Source organism: Solanum dulcamara, chromosome 5, assembly GCF_947179165.1.
Source record: "Solanum dulcamara chromosome 5, daSolDulc1.2, whole genome shotgun sequence".
NCBI lineage: Eukaryota > Viridiplantae > Streptophyta > Magnoliopsida > Solanales > Solanaceae > Solanum > Solanum dulcamara.
Window position 1 is genome coordinate 43,723,486 of NC_077241.1, and position 20,950 is coordinate 43,744,435.

General features: G+C 37.8%; 1 protein-coding gene across 3 annotated transcripts; it reads right to left on the minus strand.

Annotated features, from left to right (window-relative positions):
- Window positions 1-455: 455 nt before the first annotated feature.
- LOC129889172 (uncharacterized) lies at window positions 456-20,693 on the minus strand. 3 transcript variants are annotated; one of them, XM_055964369.1, is made up of 6 exons: window positions 18,232-20,693; window positions 15,308-15,741; window positions 15,032-15,193; window positions 8,114-8,189; window positions 1,483-1,638; window positions 456-946 (listed from the first exon to the last, which is right to left on the minus strand). In XM_055964369.1, exons 1-6 carry the CDS (start codon window positions 20,194-20,196, stop codon window positions 797-799), a joined length of 2,943 nt encoding a protein of 980 aa, XP_055820344.1. In that variant the 5' UTR covers window positions 20,197-20,693; the 3' UTR covers window positions 456-796. The 3 variants fall into 3 exon arrangements, 2 of the variants coding, with proteins under 2 accessions (XP_055820344.1, XP_055820345.1); XM_055964370.1 differs by lacking the exon at window positions 1,483-1,638; XR_008766824.1 differs by lacking the exons at window positions 456-946; window positions 1,483-1,638 and adding an exon at window positions 12,857-12,914.
- Window positions 20,694-20,950: the final 257 nt, after the last annotated feature.

A 20,950-nucleotide genomic window follows, 5' to 3' on the forward strand; every position in this document is an offset into this window, starting at 1 on the left:
ATTGCTTAAAATAAGTTAAGTCAAACATGCTATAAAGCATCAGCAAACATTGAAGTAAAACCAACTCAAGACTTGATTTAACATTGTCGTTCTTTACTGCAAGGAAACGAGCAATCATGTATTTGATGGTTGCTACATCCAAGATAACTACTTTCTCTCTCCCAATTTATGTGTAGGTGTTTGACCAGGGAAAAAGTTAAGAATGTAAGGAGGATTTTTGAAACTTGTGGTCCACAATAAGCCATAAATATTTGTGTGGCTGTAAATCTCTCATTAAGGGTAAAATGAGAAGTTTAAAGTTAAATTGTTACTCGTTCTTTCTGTGACCGACTAAAAAGAGGACACTGGGAGTAAAATGTTGCCCACCCCTTCAATATAGAACTGGTAAGTCTAGCTGCAGTCACGAATTCATAAGTTGAATTGACAGATCTACATAGACATAATGCATTTGGAAGTGGGAACCAAGCAGGTCATTATGACTTGAATGATTTAGCAAGGAGGAGATACTTGTTATAGTAATCAACTCGATGTAATCTTTTGTCAGAAAGAAACAAGCTATAACGTTGAAGACAAGAGAGGTATTGCTATAAGCCTGTGAGGCCAAATTTTGGCAACCATTGTCTAGTGATCATGTATGACCTGTAAAGTAAAATGTAATTAGAAAATAAGGAAGGAGAGGCTGTTCCAAAGAAAAGATTACAACAAAAAGGCAATTTCTATTTGTTCCAATAGGTGCAGCAATGCTGTGCATTGAGGAATCTTTAGATGTATCTTCAATCATAATGTCAAGTGTCCTTCATGAATTAGAAGATGTCACTACTGGTGAATATTTCAACAGAACTTCCACGCCGTCAAACCTGCTAATCTTATCAGATATCTGAGTCATACTCAATCCAATGATCTGCACTACAGTGTTTGAGTGGCCATTTATGAATACATCTGTTATCTGCAAGAAAAAGTAAGATTTTGCAAATTATCAAACATTTTGATTCTTAAATACTATCCCAGTTCTAAGCTCAGTGAAACCTCAGAAAAGATAGTAAATATGACAACGACATTAAATCAGAAAGGACCAGACGACTGTGAAAATGGAGAACACACAATAGAGAACTGGATGAGATAAGAAACGATGGATGACAAGTTCCGCTCATAGAACTACCACCTTTCTTATCTATTCCGTATCCCTTTCACTTTGTAGGGATATCAAATGTATCATAATTGCAAAGTGACAGTTGGCCAAACTGTTGCTGACACCAACTAGTTGGAACAGAACCCCGGCAGAGAGAGCCAATAGGTTGTGCCGCTAATTGAAAAGATGCTAGAATTCCCCGAACCATTTCTTGTTATATAGTTATAGCAGACAATAGCACAATGCATGGATATGAGCCAAGAAAACGATAACGTGCATCAAATAGGTAAACACTTGAAAATGCCAAAAACGAAATTGAAAAACTTGTTAGCTATTGTGTTTCCCAGGCATACCTGTGTACAGCCAAAGAGTTTGAGTAGCTTGAGCGACAAGCAGCTGTCTACAATCAGCACTAGCTCATCGTCACTTATTCTGCGACACCATGATAGGTCCAAATGCAGTAATTTTCTTGAACTTTTGGCTAGTGAGAAGGCAGTGCTAGTGCTAGCCTGTCAAAGATCTCCGCCAGTCACTAAACAAAGCAGGTAGTACCAAAAAGAAACCAACACTTTTTTAGGAAAAGTAAACTATATGACTTTCCCCTGCTCTTTACCAATTCCCAAGAGGAATTGATCTCTCTCTCTCTTTCTACGGAGATATTGATGCTATTTTTCTTTCTTATTCATCTATTAATTTCCTTATCAGCCTAAGAGTCCAGACTAACCTTAATTTAACAATCAATCAAAAAAAAAGCCCAATGTTATGGCCCGCCACTTGATCTTGAAGAAGGTGGAAGAATTTAGAGTCTTGGAGAGGTTAGTGGAAGACTCTAGATCCTTATAGAAGCTTGTAGAGAAGTCTTGAAAGACTTAGAATTCTCTAGAGTGTGTAGAGAATTCTAGAGAGGGACTTCTTTGTAAATATGGAGGGACTTGTATAACAATTTTTATTTACACTTGAGCCCCTTAGGAGTAGTATAAATAGAGGGGGCATTCATTTGTAGCAAACCATCAAGCAATCAACATTCTTCCAAAGCAATACAAAAGCCTTCTTCATAAAAGCTCTCTTGTCTTTCTTACTATTTAGCATTCCCTTAGCGATCTAATCTTAAAGGCTTACTTGAGCTTACAAGATCGTGAAAGATTCGTGAGTAAGTTGTCAAGTGCCGCACGGAAGTCTTAGTTGAAGTCTAAGTCCGTGACACCAAGCTACCCAATACAATTATATTGTAAGAGAAGACCACACATGGGCAAATGTTCGAAATATTAACAAGCTCAATAAAAATATGATATATATCATATCCTAGTTATTATAACTTATTACTAAATGTAGAGGGCATGAAAATTGCAACACAACATGATAGATTCCAATCTAGAAGTGACTAGAGAGGGAAGCAGATGAGTGCTCCTAAAGAACAAAATACTGAATTGTTCTTGAACGGACTCGCTCGAGCTCTGATGAGCTTTAAGAGAAGAAATAGAGAGAGAAAGAGATTCTGTTATTTCATCAACAAATCAGAGAATAGTCGTGTTATATTGAAGAGCAGCATATATAGGCTCTGCGAATTGGGAGGGAAAAGTTGTTAGCCAACTGTCTAACTGATTTCTGGACTTCACGTGCGTAGCACGTGTCCAACTCTTAACCGACTTAACGACTAACTATTACAGTGACTAAAATTAGAAAGAATCTAATATGGATCATATAAATATCCCACCCTTCACAGAATCCTTGTCCTCAAGGATTGAATAGGGGAAATTTGCGAGTCCCAAGAACTGTCCTCAGGGGCAGCGTTAAGCCATTTGACCACGACCTCCGTGACGGCTTTTCCATGCTTCTTAGCAAGTCTCCTGTCCAAAATGGCTTCAGGAACCAGAAGGATGTGACCAGAATCAGAATGAACCACAGGCAAGGTAAGAGAAGCAACACGGTTGCCAAATTTCTCGAGTTGTGACACATGAAACATAGGGTGCACCTTACTACCAGAGGGCAAATCTAGGGTGTAGGCCGCTGAAAAACTCTTGCAATGATCTGAAAGGGTCCAAGAATTTTCGCGGACAGTTTCTTGAAGGAGTTGTCCTTCAAGGAGAGTTGCCTACAGGGTTGTAACTTGACGAAAACCCAATCTCCTACAGCAAAGGGCCTCTCAGTCATATGTTTGTCAGCTTCTCGTTTCATCCTATGTTGAGCCCTGGACAAGTGAAATTTCAACTTCCTGATAGTGGCTTCCCTGGCCTGTAAGCTTCTATCAACCAGCTCCAGTTGAGAGTCTAAAGGAAGATAGGGAAGTAGAGAGGGGGGCTTTTGACCATATACCACTTCATAAGGACACATCTTAATGGCAGAGTGGTAAGATGTATTGTACCACCATTCAGCTAAAGCCGGCCAGTGAGGCCAATCCTTAGGTTTGTCGAAGGTCATGCATCTCAAATAGCACTCCAAACATCTGTTGAAAACATCAGTCTGTCCATCTGTTTGGGGAGGTAGGAAGTGGAGGTGAGTAGTGAAACCTTCTGTAGTCTAAAAGGTTCTTTCCAAAACTTGCTGAGGAACACAAGGTCCCTACCAGAGACAATAGTTTTGCGCAAACCATGTAGCCTAAAAATGCCATCCATGAATAGTTGGGTGATATCCAAAGCAGTGTAAGGGTGTTTGAGGGCCGTGAAATGAGCAGCCTTGCTCAACCTGTCAACCACCATATAGATAGCCTCTTTTCCAGCAGCTTTAGGTAGTCCTTCAATAAAGTCCATAGATATGTCTTGCCATACTTTATCAGGTATGGGAAGAGGTTGAAGAAGACCAGGATATGCAACATTCTCCCCTTTGCACCTCTGACAGGTATCACACTCTCTGACAAAAGAATACACAGTTTGTTTCATCTCTTTCACATAAAACTCTTGTTGTAGTCTATGCAGTGTAGCAGAGATGCCTGAATGTCCACCAGTGGCACTATCATGAAAGATGGATATTAACCGTTTTCTCAAAGCTACATCAGACCCCACCATGATCTTTCCCTTCCCACTGAGGATACCAGCTTTGAACTGATAGTATCGTTTGGGGCAGTGCCCTTGGAGAGGCTAAGTAATAGCTTTTGTCATTGAGGGTCTGAGGACCAAGATAACTTCACCTCATCTATGATAGCAGCTTGTACCCCAGAAATGCTACACATCTGAACCAGCTCTCCCTTCCTGGATAATGCATCCGCCACCAAGTTCTCCTTTCCCTTCTTATACATAATGGTGTAATCATAGCCCAGCAATTTTACAGGCCATTTTTGCTGACTAGTTGTTGAAATTCTTTGCTCAAGTAGGTACTTACGACCATGATGATCTGTTTTGATAAGAAAGTACCTGCCCAATAAGTAAGGTCTCCATTTTTGCACTGCAATCACCAAGGCCAATAACTCCCTTTCATAGACTGATTGGGCTCTATTCTTGGCAGAAAGATCCTTACTAAAGAAAGCAATGGGTTTGTTCTCCTGAACTAACACAACTCCAATACCCTCTCCTGAAGCATCAGTCTCAACAGTGAACTCTTTGGAGAAGTCAGGAAGTGCCAATACAGGAACAGTGGTGAGGGCTGTTTTTATCTTCATAAAAGTTGTAGCAGCTTCCTGATCCCAATGGAAATTCCCCTTCTTTAGCAAATCAGTCGAGGGCTTAGCAACAGTACCATAGCCTTTAATGAACCTCCTATAATAGCCTGTCATCCTAAGAATCCTCTCAGGCCCTTGAGATTGGTAGGTTGTGGCCACTCCATCATAGCCTTCACCTTGAGTTTGTCCATGGCTACTCCTACCTCAGATATAACATGACCAAGATAATCAATTCTGGTTACACCAAAGTCACACTTACTCCTCTTTACATACAAGACATTGGATCTTAGCATTTCAAAGGTCTTCTCCAAATGCTGTAAGTGCTCAGTCCAGTTGGAGCTGTAGATTAGTAAATCATCAACAAAACCAAAATGAATTTTCAATGAGAGTGAAGATCTGGTTCATCAAACTTTGGAAGGTAGAAGGGGCATTAGTCAAGCCAAATGGCATGACTAAGAACTCATAGTGTCCATGATGTGTTCTAAAAGCAGTCTTAGGAATATCATCCTCCTGCATTCTGATCTAATGGTATCCTACCTAAGGTCCAACTTGGAAAAGTACCTGCACTATGCAACTCATCAAGCAGTTCTTCAATGACTGGAATAGGAAACTTGTCGATTGCAGGCTAGATTCAAGGTATGCCAGTTGTCCACTCCACTTTCAAGATTTCCCTCTCGACTTTGGATCTTAGCACCCAAAAAGTCTGGGTCTTGCTCTCTCGTCTTTTTTCCTCTGCCTTCCTCTTCCTTCACTGTGGCATTGTTCGGTTCTCTGTAATCGACATAAAATCTCCAAGTTCCGTCTTTCTTTTTGACCATCACATTAGGGGAGTAAAAAGGGCTAGTGTTGTTCCTGATAATGCCAGAACTGAGCATCTCATTCACCATTTTCTCAATTTCATTCTTCTGTATGTTAGGGTATCTGTAGGGTCTAAGGTTTACTAGGGAAGTACCTTCTTTCAGGATAGTCCTATGATCATGACTTCTGGAGGGTGGAAGATCTGTTGGGGTTTCAAACAAGTCTGCATAATTGTCCAGTACAGCCTCTAGTGCATGAGTCTCAGTACTGACTAAGGCTTCTCCTGTCAATGAAAATAGACTCCCTTCCACTGCTTGGTTTCCCCCTAACCACATCCCCATAGAGATCATACAAAGCTCAGCAGGTTTGGCTAGTAGCTTGTCCATCTTGCCAGCTGTCAGCATCTTTACAGCTGTAGGTTGGACCCCCCCCCCCCCCCTGAGTGATACCTTATGACCCTTGATACTAAATTCCATCTTGAGCTTCCTAAAGTTCCACATAATGTCCCCAAGGGTGATCAACCATTGAATGCCTAGGACCATACTGCACCCTCCAATAGGCAGGATCAACATGTCAGAATCAAATGATACTCCTTGCATTTTCCAGTCCAGCTTCTTGTACACATAGTGGCTTAGGACCTTATTACCATCAGCAACAGATACATTAAATGGGGTTATGTCTGTTAACCTGCGATCTAACCTCTTGGCAGTGTTTAGATCTAAAAAATTATGGGTGCTCCCTGTGTCTATCAGAACTTGCACAGCTTTGCCTCTCACAGAAACAGTTACCCTCATAGTTCTAAAGTCATGGATGCCAGTCATAGCATGCATAGATACATGATGCCAGTCATAGCATGCATAGATACATGAGGTAGAATGGACCCTTCTGAATCAGTTTCTAATCCTTGTGCCATCATGGCTAGCAATTCACCAGGATCTACCCTCAACTCCTCCTCGGATTCCTGCTGTTCTTCTTGTTCTTCCACCTCCATACAGAACAACTGTCTTTTCTTCTTACACACATGACCAAAAACATACTTCTCATCACAGTTATAGAACAACCCTTTGCTCCGCCTTTCTTCCATTTCAGCAGGAGTGAGTAATCTCGGGTTCTTGTAAACAGGCTTAGAACTACCACTAGATGGTCCAAAAGATTTTGGAGGGCCATTAGGTTTACTGTAAGGTTGACTAAAACCTTGGGAGGAAGAGGGCGTAAATCTGGACACATTCCTTGGGTTGGAGAGAACTGGAGTTTGAGAAAAAACTTGCCTCTGCACCACCAGTGTTTGTTCCTGAATCCTAGCCAAATTAATTGCTTTAGCCAAGGATCTAGGACCTAGCATCTCTGGTTTCAGACCCCTCACCAAGCAACTAACCACATAATCTTCAGAAAGCTCAACCCTAGTAAGCAACTCATCAAAAATATTAACAAACTCCTGGACAGAACTCACCTGACATAGATCCTTGAAATCCCCCATGGGGTCGTCAAACAACTCTGCCCCAAACCGTGCGTAGAGGCATTGAACGTACTCACTCCATCTCGGCCAATCTCTGGATAGCCTTTGTTTCATGAAAGCTTGGTGCCACTGTAAGGCTTTCCCCTCTAACTTACAGGAGGCTAATTTCACCTTGGCTTCATCCGGAGTCTCATCAACCTCGAAAAATTGCTCACATCTGTACAACCAATCTTTCAGCCCATTCCCATCGAATCTAGGGAATTCTACATGATACTCGCGAGTCGGAAGTCTATAATCGTCCTGCCTTCCTTGTTCAACCCCTGGAATTCTACCACTCCTTGGAGCTTCTGGGTGGAATGTTGTTTCCCCTCCCTGTAAATTTGTCGACAACGTTCGCTTAATTTCCTCCATAGCTTGTGCAACCTTTGCATCCATCGCTTGGCGTAACTCCGATATGGATGTGACGACGGTGTCCATGGATCCCTTGAGGTGATACACCTCCTTCCTTAATTCCTGCATCCTTGTAATTTGTATTGTGATCTCCCATACCCACAGCTCCGAAAAATCGAGTGCTCTGATACCAATGATAGATCCCAATCTAGAAGTGACTAGATAGGGAAGCAGATAAGTGCTCCTAAAGAACAAAATACTAAATTGTTCTTGAACGGACTCACTCGAGCTCTGATGATCTTTAAGAGAAGAACTAGAGAGAAAAAGAGATTATATTATTCCATCAACAAATCAGAGAATAGTCAGTGTTACATTGAAGAGAAGCAGATATAGGTTCTGCGAATTGGGAGGGAAAAGTTGTTAGTCAACTGTCTAACTGTCTAACTGATTTCTGGACTTCACGTGTGTAGCACATGTCCAACTCTTAACCGACTTAATGACTAACTATTACAGTGGCTAAAATTAGAAAGAATCTAAAATGGATCATATCACAACACAAATTATGAAGGATATTATCATCAGACCCTTAAATGCAGGTCAACAGCTAAATCTTGTTTACAACTCAGGAGTAGGGAATCTCAAACTACTCAGTAACTCTACACAGAAATGTATTAAGAAACTAGCAATATCATTGGGCTTAATAAGCATATTTGAGAGTCGAAAAGATACTCCTGCGCGATAAGTATACCTTAGAGCAATTATTCAGTGAAAGTTCCTCCAAACATGCTCCAGAAGCTTCCAAAAATGCAGCAATCCCTTCATCACTAACATGCAAAGTATATATTAGATCGGAACTTGCATGACAAAGAAACCAAAAATGATGGTGCCAACAAAATTTTGATTATCCTTAAAACTGCTACAATGCAGAAAAAATTACATTAACAGCTCTCCTATGTAGGAAACTGTTGAATATTTGCTTTAGAATTGCAAGCTCTTTTACTGCAATAATCTTATTAAGATAGATCCAGTCAACTAGTTAGACCTAGTATTTAGTAGTTGATTTCTATTTCAATTTTGAATAAATAGTATTTTCTAGACTTAAGGATTTTGCCATTTTCAGCAGATTTTTTTACTTATCTGTAGGTTTTGAAGTTAGTATTCTATTATAAATTAGTATTAGATTGCAGTGAAATAATATGGAACCTTCAACTTCATTTCATATGCTCTTCTTTTTCTTGTTCTTCATTCTTATTCTTTCACTAGTATTTGGACACGTGCATTGCACGTGTAATCTCTGTCAATTAGTTCAAAATTTTCTAAACCACATAAATATTCTTAAAACTTGTATGTGAGATATAAAATATAATATGAAAAAAATTGCAAATTCAATTAGCAAAATATGAAATGAATACAAAAATCTATGTATAAATCAAACTTTAGATGAAGGGAACATATAATAATTAAACGATGTTGGTTTTATTTGACTGTCCCTACATCAATATCATTTCTTATTGATTGTATTTCATTTTCAAAACATTATTAGGGGGTGTACTACATTGTTTTCCACCATATGAAAAAGGTGAAAACAATAGATACCTACTTCAAGATTATATATGTACAAAGAGAAAATTATAACAAATTTACATATTATTGAAGAAATTCAAATAGAATCATAATTTATAAGTAGAAAAGTGAGACAATTTTTTAGTCAAACTCAAATTAGGTAACAATGCTTTAATGTTTAGGACTAACAAATCTATTGTATATTTCCTTAAACTTTGGTCTAAAGGAGCTGCCATTGGCTTAAAGCGTGAAAGATCTGTCATTGAAATCCTTAACCTCAATAAGGCTAACAAAAACCATAACTAAATCAAGATTAATATAACACAATCACTCCAAGATACTTCATAATCATCAAGAATTTGCATATCTGAAATAATTAATATTCTAACCTCAAGAAAAGGAAAAAGTTTATAAAAATATATCAATGTTTTACAATTCAGCTCCATAACCTCGAAATAAAACAAAAGTAAAGTAATTAAGTTCTCTTTGAAAATTTAAGCCTCATATCACTAATGCACAACTGATGTGTGTGCAAGCCAATTTCTTTAAATTCACAATTTAATCAAATTTTTGGGATAAACAATAATGTTTCCAAGAAATTCTTATTTAGAGTTTCTGATATAATAATGATCTTATATAGGAATATATTGGACAAATGAAAGGGTGTCATAAATTACACATAAATGATATTTGAGTGTTATGGTTCTAATTAATAGAGGGTTTCAGCAACAAAATTAGGGGGAGCGGAGAAGATGGAAAGACAATGTAATGCAGAAAGTGTTATAGGCAGATGAGGAGACGTGGTTTTGTTTTCGAGTTCAATAGATTATTTATTAGTAGTATTCATTGAATTGGGTTGACCATTTAAACTTCAGCACAAATATCAAAGATATGAGATATATGTCATATTTTGTATGCATATTCAGTAGAGTAGTGGAAAAGACTCTCAATAACATTATTTATATTTATTTAAAAGATTTTAAATTGTTTATTCAATATTTGAAGGATATTTTCATAATCCAACTTTTAACTATGGAGCTTCCCACTTTTAGTATAGTATGATGATGATTACTCATAAATATTTTCCTGCAATTTCTTCTCTTTCAAAACAAACCATTGGTATCTAGAGCTATTTTTCTTGAGGGACCCATGAGTGATGAGATGGATTCCGAAAATAGTTTTTCACAAATGGCTCCTCCTATTTTTGATGGTGAAAATTATCAATTATGCGTTGTGAGAATGGTAACTTACTTGGAGGCCCTTGATCTTTGGGGAGCCGTGGAAGAGGATTATGAAATTAACTCACTGCCAAATAATTCCACAATAGCCCAAATCAAGAGTCACAAGAAAAAGAAAACCACGAAGTCCAACCAGTGTTATCAAAGGCAAAAAGCGCAAAAACTCTCTAAGATCTGTTGGGGCTTTAAGCGCAAAGCGCAAATAAAGCGTGGGCTTTAATGAAAAAAGGCACAAAGGGAAAAAAATATACAAATATATATGTTTAGTCCAAGACTAACAATTATAAACATGAATGACAAACATATGACCAAAGAAATTGAGAAAAAACTATGATAAAGTGAAATATCAATTGTTTAGTATCACTTTTTTAGAAGAGGCTCATTGGCAAGGAAAAGTTTGCCTTAGAACGTTACTAACGACACTGAAGCGCACATAAAGCAAGGTGAAGCGCTCAACACGTTTTGAGCCTTGCTTCAGGGCTTAAGCACACTTAAAGCGCGCCTTTGACTACACTGAGTCCAACATGAAAGCAACTTTGTTTGTTGTTGTTTCAACAACTATTTTCACGAGAATTATGCCTCTCACATTACCACAAGAAATTCGGGATAATCTAAAGAAACAATATGCTAGACATGAACGAATTCGAGAGATGCAAGAATTGAATTTAAACAGAGGATTCAAGTCACAGAGAATGAAAGATTCTGAAACAGTCAAAGAATATTCAGACAGATCACTTGGCATTGTTAACAAGGTAAGATTGCTAAGCACAGAATTTAAAGATTCAAGACTTGTCGAAATTTATTTTTTTGTAAAAGTACCCAAAAAATATGAGGCATGTATAACTACCTTGGAAAACACACAAGATCTGTCCAAGATTACCTTGGCAAAGTTGATAAACTCTTTCCAGGTACAAGAACAAAGGAAACTTATGAGGCAAGATGTAATGGTTGAAGGAGCCTTTGCAGTCAGTCACAAAACTCAAAGCAGGGGTAAAAATTTGAAAAATTACCCACTTTGTGAGCACTGGGGAAAAGTGGACCATCCACCATTCAGATGTTGGAAAAGGCTGAACATGAAGTGCAGAAAGTGCCATCAGCTTGGTCATGAAGCAATGGTTTGTAAAAATAAATCTGAGAGCCATGAAGCAGATGCACGTGTCGCCGATGAAGAAGAAGAAGACCATCTTTTTGTTGCAACATGTATCTCAAATAAGGTTTCAACAAAAAAATTGGTTAACGGATAGTGTTTGCACTTACCAAAAGACTTATGACAAGAGTTTGTTCAAGGAGTTAAAGCCTATTGAAATATCCAAAGTCAAGATCGGAAATGGAGGCCAAATTCTTGTTGAAGGAAAAGGAATTGTCGTCATCAAACAAGTTCATGTAATAAGGCAGTTTCAATTGTTCTTTATGTAAACTCATATGGATCAGATTTTGTTGAGTATTTGTCGGTTGGTAGAAAAAGGATTCGAAGTATCCTTTGAAAATAAGCATTGTTTCTTCAGTGACGATGCTGGAAAAGAAATTTTCAACATTAAGATAAGGCAGTTTCAACTGTTCTTTATGTAAACTCATATGGATCAGATTTTGTTGAGTATTTGTCGGTTGGTAGAAAAAGGATTCGAAGTATCCTTTGAAAATAAGCATTGTTTCTTCAGTGACGATGCTGGAAAAGAAATTTTCAACATTAAGATGAGAGGAAAACAATTCTCATTTGATCCAATGGAAGATGTTCCTATAGAAAAATTAGAAGATGATCTTCCAATAGAAAAAGCACTATTAAAATGTGAACTTGCTAGGCTTAAAGAAGCTTTCAATGTTCCAAAAAGAATTGAAGCAATGGAGGATGTGTTTATGTTTCAGGAAAATAAAATGGATAAGTTTAAAGTGAAGATGCTAACGGAGCTGGAAGACATGCCAAAATGATTTAGTAGTCAAGGGTTGCATTCACGTCGAGAAGTGAATTTAGATCACGAGAAGTCCAAAGATGAATCTGCAGATTTATTCACAAGGTCACTTTCGGTTATCAAGGGTGAAGAATCCAAGATTGAAGATCAAAATTTTACAGTTCCTAAAGCAAGGAGGAGTGTTGATTATTTGCTTTAGAATTGCAAGCTCTTTACTGTAGTAATATTACTAAGATAGATCCAGTCAACTAGATAGACCTGGTATTTAAAAGTTGATATCTATTTGAATTTTGAATAATTAGTATATTCAAGACTTTAGGAGTTTGTTATTTTCAGCAGAATTTTTTGCTTATCTTTAGAGTTAGTATTCTATTACAACTTGTAGTCTTAGATTGCAGTAAAATAATATCGAACTTTCAACTTCATTTCATAAGCTCTTTTATTTGTTCTTTCATTACGCATAAGTATTTTCCTGCAATTCCTTATCATTCAAAACCATTAGAAACAAAACATTGTTGCTGTCTTCTGGTACATCATGAAGATATAGGCAGCAACTCTTCAAGTAATCCATTGCAATAACGGATTAGATGTAACATTATCATGATGACAAAATATATGACTTGGAATAGTCAGAATCATTTTTTAACACATACACAGTCATTTATCAAGGAGTCAATTCACCAGCTATAACCATGATATCAGAGTGAAAAGAATTACTAGTTTACTCTTGGTATATGTTACTGAAAAAGGGGGAGCTAATAAAAAGTGGGAACAACAACATACCAGTATAATCCACAAGTGGGGTCTAAGGAGGGTGGTGTTTACGCAACCTTACCTTTACCTTGTGAAGGTAGAGAAGTTATTTCTGAAAGACCCTCGGCTCGAATAAAGCATATCATAAATCAAGTATGTAAAGTAAATACAATAGCAAAGAAATCATGCTAAAAACAATTAAGAAGAGAACAAGTAGCAACAACAAATAATACGATATCTAAAGCAAAGGAAACAACATGTAATACTAAAAGCAAAGAATAAGATGGGAGAGTAATAATAACAATACTAATAAAGGAACTAGCCAATGCTCGACTACCTCCAAACTTTTTACCCTAATCCTCGATCTCCATATCTTCCTATCTAGGGTCATGTCCTGCCTAATTACTTCTTCTTCTTCCCAAGACTTTTCGAATAGCCAACCTCTCACACCTCCTAGCTGGGCATCTATGCATATTTTCTTCACATGCCGAACCATCTCAGCCTCCCTCCCTCATCTTGTCCACTATGGAGGACACTCCCTCTTTGTTCTGATTAACTTAATTCCTGATCCTATCTCTCTTAGTATGTCCACACATTCATCTCAGAATCCTTATTTATGCTGCTCCGATCTTCTGAACGTACGAGTTCTTGACCAGCCTTGTATGGATGATCTGACTATCACTTTATAAAACTTACCTTTAAGGCTTGTAGCACATTCTTATCACACGAGACACCGGATCAAGCTTCCATTTCATCCAATCCACTCCAATACGATGTGTAACACCATCGTCAATCTCCCCATTTCCTTGGATTATTGACCCCGATTCTTGAAACTTCCTTTCTTGGAGATGACTTGTGTATCAATCCTTACTTCCACATCTACCCACGTGAGTTATATCACTAAACTTGCACTCCAAGTATTGTCTTAGTCTTTCTGAACTTGAACCCTGACTTAAGGATCTGTTTCCAAACCTCCAACCTATCGCTAAACCTTAATTAGACTTATAGTATTATGTGGTAATTATTCTACTTTAGTTGGAGGATATGTCATTAAACTGATATGGAGGCATAATTTGGTCAACTTAATAACCAAGTCCAGGGACCACTCGCCACACCTCTCATACACCCATTTTCTTGCCCATTGATAAATGATTAGTGTCTCTCTCTTTTCGCCACTACATTGACTGCCAGAAATCTAAAAGCAATTGCTTAAAGCTAAACATAGGATAATAATGAGTTGTTCAATCTTAATTGCTTCACGTCTAACCCCATTTCCCAAGGGAGTGTCAGAACAAGGAACTACTAGGTTCCTGCCTCACTCCTGATTCTTCTAGTGCCTCTCCTTTTCTATTGATGACAACATGCACCAATAGAAAGGACTCTTTTTGTCTTCCTTATTCTGGTTGTTTGTAGGACTCCTGGAAGCTAACCTTACTTCTAGCACCTTTATTCACGTGAAAAGCACAGCATAATAGTACACTGCAGGAGCCTCTGTAAAAGACCCCTCAAGAATGCCCTACCTTATATGTTGAAACCTATGTTGCTCAGACTCTTCATTATGGTGACGGGTTTGTGCCAAATCTTCCAAAATTATGCATTTTAGACAATCCGACATGGGTGTGGCTACATTTTTGGAGAGTCGGAGCAACATCGGTTGAAATCAATCTCTTCCTTCTCAGAGCTGAGCTCTCTATCTGAGCTTCACTACCCTAAGGAATTAAGAGTCTTCTGCCAATCATGATGCAGGGTAGACATGTTCAATATATCATAACAAGTTCTTTAGCTGCTCGTCTGCAGGAACAGTCTACGCATGCTGCAGCAAGTCAAAGTATGGCCAATTTCCGGACACTGCTTTCTTCTTGGTTCTTTCCTTAAAAAGGGCAGTCCAATTTCTCTGAAGAACCTTTTAAAGATGCTTCCAAATATTGAAAAATGAAAAAAAAACACGATCCACAAACATGTAATGACAGAAGTAAATTGATGGTCAGTACATAAAGTACTTTTGTTTTGTTTTGTTCTGAGCTTATCTGGTATAGAAATACCATCTCAAAGTTCCTTCACATATAAATGTTTATTCCTTTTAGGAGTGTATGGACAGGAAAATGCTTGCCAAGAAAATCTTAGTGAAAGAGCCATCGCTATTTCCATCAAATATAGTAGCATAATTGAACATTTCAAGAAGCAAACTGGAGATCAGGACCAAACCTGAAATTATTACGGCAAAATATGAGTTTCCGGATTGATCGACAACCATTCGCGAGAAACTGCAGTCCCACATCTGTCAATTTACTCAAGTTTGAAATATTTAATGAATGCAAGTTAGCACATGTATCTCCAATAAACTTCAGGGAATGATCAGTCAGATTCCTGCATCCAGAACAGATCAGGTTAAGAGACTAAATTAAATCAAAATGATATGAGCATTTAATATTCATCAACTGTGCCATTGTAAATCAAGAAGTGGAAGTAATATTTACTTACTGGCAGCGGGAAATATCAAGCTGTTTTATATTATGACCACGTGCTGTAAGTAACTCGCTTACAAACTGATCACATACACTATGAATTCCAGCTACCGACAACAGTTCCAAACACTCCATCTTCTCCAGTGAAGGTAATATATGTATTGCATCTATGCTCTGGCAATCATCTATACAGAGCTCCTTGAGAATTGATCCCAATGAGTTGGCTGCAATACCAATACTAGTGTGGGTCAAAAGGGAGCACTGACTCAAATCAATGGACTGTAGAGAAGGAGCTGATGTAACAAGTGTTTCCAGAGCTCTATCAGACATCCGACAAGCACCCCTCAGTGACAAGATGGCTAAATTAGGTAAGCTATTTGAAGCCGGAGCAATGGTTGTACCCAACACATGATCAAGTGTGGGTTGTCCGCAAAGATCTAGTTGAAGCACCTGCTTCCAAGCCATAAAAGTATAAGAATCATATCAGCTTACAGAATAATCAAAATAAAGTAATAGCAGTAGTAGTAACGACAACAATAACAATAATTGTATATCTAATATCAGCTCCCAGCGACAAGGTAGAAACAGAAGGGATAGAAAATTATGCAGCCTGATAAAATAACATTATTGAAAATAAAGACTTACTTAGAAATGCATGAGTTTACACTTCCAAATTTATCAGCAAGTATGAGGACATCAACTTGAAAACTTCTATCAAATTCATGTATATCAGCAGCGAGAAACAAAACAACCAAAGCCTGTTCCTGGACTACATGTGTAGAAGAATATACATCAAGATGTTTTGCACTTCGCTTTAGGGCTTAAGAGCTCGTTTGAAAACACTGATAGCACCAAATGCCGCCTCCTCTAAAGGAATTCATATCTTCCTGACGAGTTGTCAGCCAACTCTCTCAATTGACTTGATATGATTTCTAGCCAGCCCACAAAGATTGCCCTCCTTTCTATTTGGTTGATAATGAAACTAGAGAAGTTAGATAACTTGATTTATATTTCTTGCCGCCATACACTAGGCTTAAGTTACTTTCAGAATCAAATCACTAATTCTGCTATCAAGACTATAAATGAGAGGGTTTTCTGGCATAGTAAGTGAAATCTGCAATGGAAGGTGGTAATTCAGAGAAAGAAGATCTAATTTTGATTTTTGGTAATGGATGTTTTAAGTAGAAGTCTGGAAGGATAAGTGAAATGAGAGAGGGCTGGTCCATGAATGATCAGAAATGGTTTGGGGTCTGCCGAAATTCAGGAGAGAAGTTGGACATTCACTTCCACCAAACTGATTCCTACTAATTAAGCTTCTCAAACTTTCCCAAATAATTTCATTACCATATTATGTTAATTCTATATGGTACATTTCGATTTATCATGTCATTCTCCTGAAAATAATTGTCAGCATTTAGGCACCAGAATCACATCCAGTCTCACTAGACATTCGTTCTTTTTATGAGAACTAAACTTATCCTGCTATACTCTACTTATCCAAACACTCATACACTTTAAGGTGCTTATGCATAGTTGCTACTTTTGATTAAGAAACTGATAAAACAACATTAATGAAGTAAGGCTTACTTAGACATTGCATAACAGTTCACACTTCAAAATTTACCAGAAATAATGAGGACATCAACTGGAAAATTTCTAGCAAAATCATATCAGCAGCAAGTAACAAAAACCCTGAAAGCCTGGGTTATATGACAATGATTTTGGGTTACCGTGAGCTACACACATGCTTTTCTCCATTTATCTCCTTTTGGGAAGTTCTTTATGTAGTAATTCCTCTATCTACCCCGAAAGGGAACAATAAGAGAGTATAATAAGGTTAATTATTCAGATGAAAAACCACAGGGCCGACTCTTTTAGAGTCCACCAAAACAGATACAACTTCATAAGGTCCAACAAACCATTTCACCAAGAAGCTAACTACTTCACTGAAATTGTGCTACGGCTGTCCATGTTGCAAAAGGAATGCCGCATTCTTGGAAAAAAGTAACTTGACTAATGCAAAGTGCTGTTTAGGAATAACGTTTAAATCCTTAAGCATTCTCAGGAGGATGTCACAAATGAATTTCTCTAACAATCTGTGTAAAGAACAAAGGCAATCTTGCCAGGATGAAAAGAAGATGATGAGAAAAGAATGTAGAAGTAGAGAAAAGTCACAGGATGGTGACCAGAAGTCAGGTTGAAATGCCCGCTCCTTTCCCAATGAATAAAGGTATTATAACATATGCACCAAAAGTAGTACTCCATAAAGAAAGACAAAACAACCTACTGAAAACACCTTCCCTAAAGGTCTGCTGCCCTCTTCTCTCCATCCCCACACCTTGGAAAAAGTAGAATATATTTTGTAAATCTTTAGAATAACACAGTTTTTGAGACAGCAGAACAGAGTAGGAACCATCCAAACAAAAGTATATACTAAACAGAGAACACAATTAAAAGAAAAGTAAAGCTCGGCAAATGTTTTTAACAGATGACACTATTCTGTTGTCATTCTACTTACATGCTCTGTTATCCCTCTACCAACCTTTGTGCAAAACACGAGAAGAAAAGTTCATATGTCCCCAGTAAGAAACTCTCAACACTAAGAATTATCTACTGTATCTTGTCTCCTGTGGTAGAAAACTTGTGTCATTCATGAAGTAGAAAGAATAAATCTGCTGCTTGATAAGTACCCTTGCGTTCTTGACTGCTCTTTAGTTTTTCCCTAGCCTTATAGGTGGTTGTAAGTAGCCCCACAAAGGTTTCTAAATGCATGCAACAATAAGATTACTCCAACTATCCAACTGTATAATACTACAAATCACACTTTAGCTCTACCTTCTAGTACCCTAATCATAATATGGCAGAAACATTTCAGAGGGTAATATATGCCACATTAACAAAAACAATAAACTAAATTTAAAATGAAGAAGCATAGATTACCATCAAGTTTCGTCTATCAAAGTCTCTAAATGAGTTGCAAAACTGTTCTTCTGTTAACCATGAACAGTCCTTTATACGAATTTGAGTTGGTGATCCTTGAATAAGAAGGTCCAACATATGAGAACTCATTTTCCTAGAATTGCAGAGCAATTCAGTCAATCGCCGCCTCAAGATATCAGGGACACCTTCAAGAGAAACTATTGCTTCAGCATTTTCTGCAAGGGTTTTCAAGGAAAGATCTAGCAGCGAAGGAAACACACAATGAAACTCTTTATTCTCAGGATTTGGAGAAGCTTCCCGTCTAACCAATTTCTCATCCTTTCGTTTAGGTATACACTCCCTAATCTTCTTCAATGCAGTAGAAAAGGGATCGGGTGTGTTCCCTTGATCTTTAATAGTTTCCCAAGTTGGCAATTTTGTTTCCGGACTAGAAGAGCCTTCATGGGGAGCTTCAAAGCGCGCAAAGCGAGGAGCCCTTTCCCTTAATGCAATTTTTTGTCTTGTTGCATGTTCAGCAATCAAATTAACTTCAGCATTTTCCATTGGTAACACATCAACACTTTGTCTATGCTGGATGGATCCTAGCTGCAGCAATGTTGAAACAGCCTCCTGCTGCTGCTTGCTGTGTTGCAAGTCCAACTCCATTGGCAAGGTTGTAAGTGACAGCCAAGTGTTGTCAACCTTAGCCTTTCCCTTTTGTTCTCTGGTGTATCTCTTCTCACCGCCCAATGAACTACTTCCACAAATATCCTGGTCTTTGGTCATCACTCCCAACTCAAGTTTGCAATTTCCGAAGGCGACATAAGGTATTATTTCCTCAATTTGCTCCGCCTTTCCTTTGTTCACTCTTTCTTCCCTGTGATCACTCACATCAGACCTAATTTCATTTAATTCAATAATCCTCTGAGTATCCTCCAGCATACCAACTAAAGTACTTCCATTGGCTGCTTCCATAACTGAAACATTAAAATCAAAACCCAATTCACTGCCCCCATTAACATTCCCTAAGTTCCAATTTGACATTTGAATAGCATTGTGAGACTCTTCTTCTGGTACACTTAAAAGTCCACCTTCTTGACACCCAACAATAAATTCTCCAGCACCCACTGCCCCATTCTTGACCCCTCCCCTTTTCAAAATGTCCATTTTACCTATATGCCCAATACTTTCATCGAGTTTTTCAAAAACCATGAATTGGCTTTTACTCTCTAGATGCTCATCCTTAACCTTTTCTAAAGCAACATTCTCATCAGTGTATTTGTGAGAACCAAATATTTCATCAAATTCTTCACCAAGCCTAATTTTTTTAACCACTGAGTCATCTTCCACTCCCCCAGGAACCCTCTTCATCCCAATCCCATCACTCAAATTCATACCATCCCCATTTCTTTGATTCCTACTCAATGGCTCCATACAAATCTCATTACTCAAATCCACACCATGATTCCTACTCAATGGCTCCACACAAATGAAATCACTCAAACTCATACTCTCCCCATCTGTTTGATCCCTACCCAATGGCTCCATCCAAGTCTCATCACTCAAAGTCATGCCCTCCATCCCATTTCTTTGAATCCGACTCAACGGCTCCATCCAAGTCTCATCACTCAAATTCATGCCATCCCCATTTCTTTGATTCCTAGTCAATGGCTCCATACAAATAATATCACTCCAACTCATACCCTCCCCATTTCTTTGATTCCTACTCAATGGCTCCATCCAAGTCTCATCACTCAAATTCATGCCCTCCCCATTTCTTTGACTCCTTCTCAATGGCTCCATCCAAGTCTCACCACTCAAATTCCCATTTCTTTGATTCCCACTCAATGGCTCCATCCAAGTCTCATCACTCAAATTCATGCCCTCCATCCCATTTCTTTGATTCATACTCAATGGCTCCACCCCAATCCCATCTCTCAAATTTATACCCTCGCCATTTCTTTTATTCCTATCCAATGGATCCATTCTAAACCAACCCAGAAACTCAAAAATCTAAAAGTCCAATCAAACCCAAAACCTCGTGAAGAATTCAAGGGTTTTGATCAGATAAAAAGTAGCGTAACAAAGAAACAAAGTATCAGGGAAAAAAAATCAACTATTTCAGTGAAAAAAGTCTCAATTCAAACTCACACAAAAGAATCAAGAAACAAGAGAGAATCAAGAAAATCATACAAAAGGGATGAAAACGGTGTATAATCACTAAGGGCTGGAGAAAGGGGGTATTTATATAGTGGAGAAGTAGTTGAAGACTATTTAAGTAACATAATCTGTAGAATCTTTGTATAATAATTGTCATTTGAGGAAGATTATTCTTTTGCAATGTTGCAGATAATTCTGAAAAAGTTTTCACACATGTACAAAGCAAAAGCATTTTCCCCACAAAGGAATGAAAAAGCACTTGCTAATCTGCATGATTGTATGCTGAGTTGGTTATACTATGAAGTTGAACACTCCGTTTTTCCTTTCCTTTTTATTCAACGGAAAAAGTATAAAACATGTTCTTATATATTATATGAAACCAATAAATGAAATACCCTTGTTGTTGGTGTGATTCAAATATTACCCATTGCTATAAATCGGTTTAAAATGTCATTTTTTAAATAAATATATTATTTTTTTTAAATACATTTTGTTTCTAATTAAAAAAATCATTTTTTTTACCATGAGAAATTTTATTTTGTAAGTCACATAACCAACATTAGTCACGTGAATCTAGTTT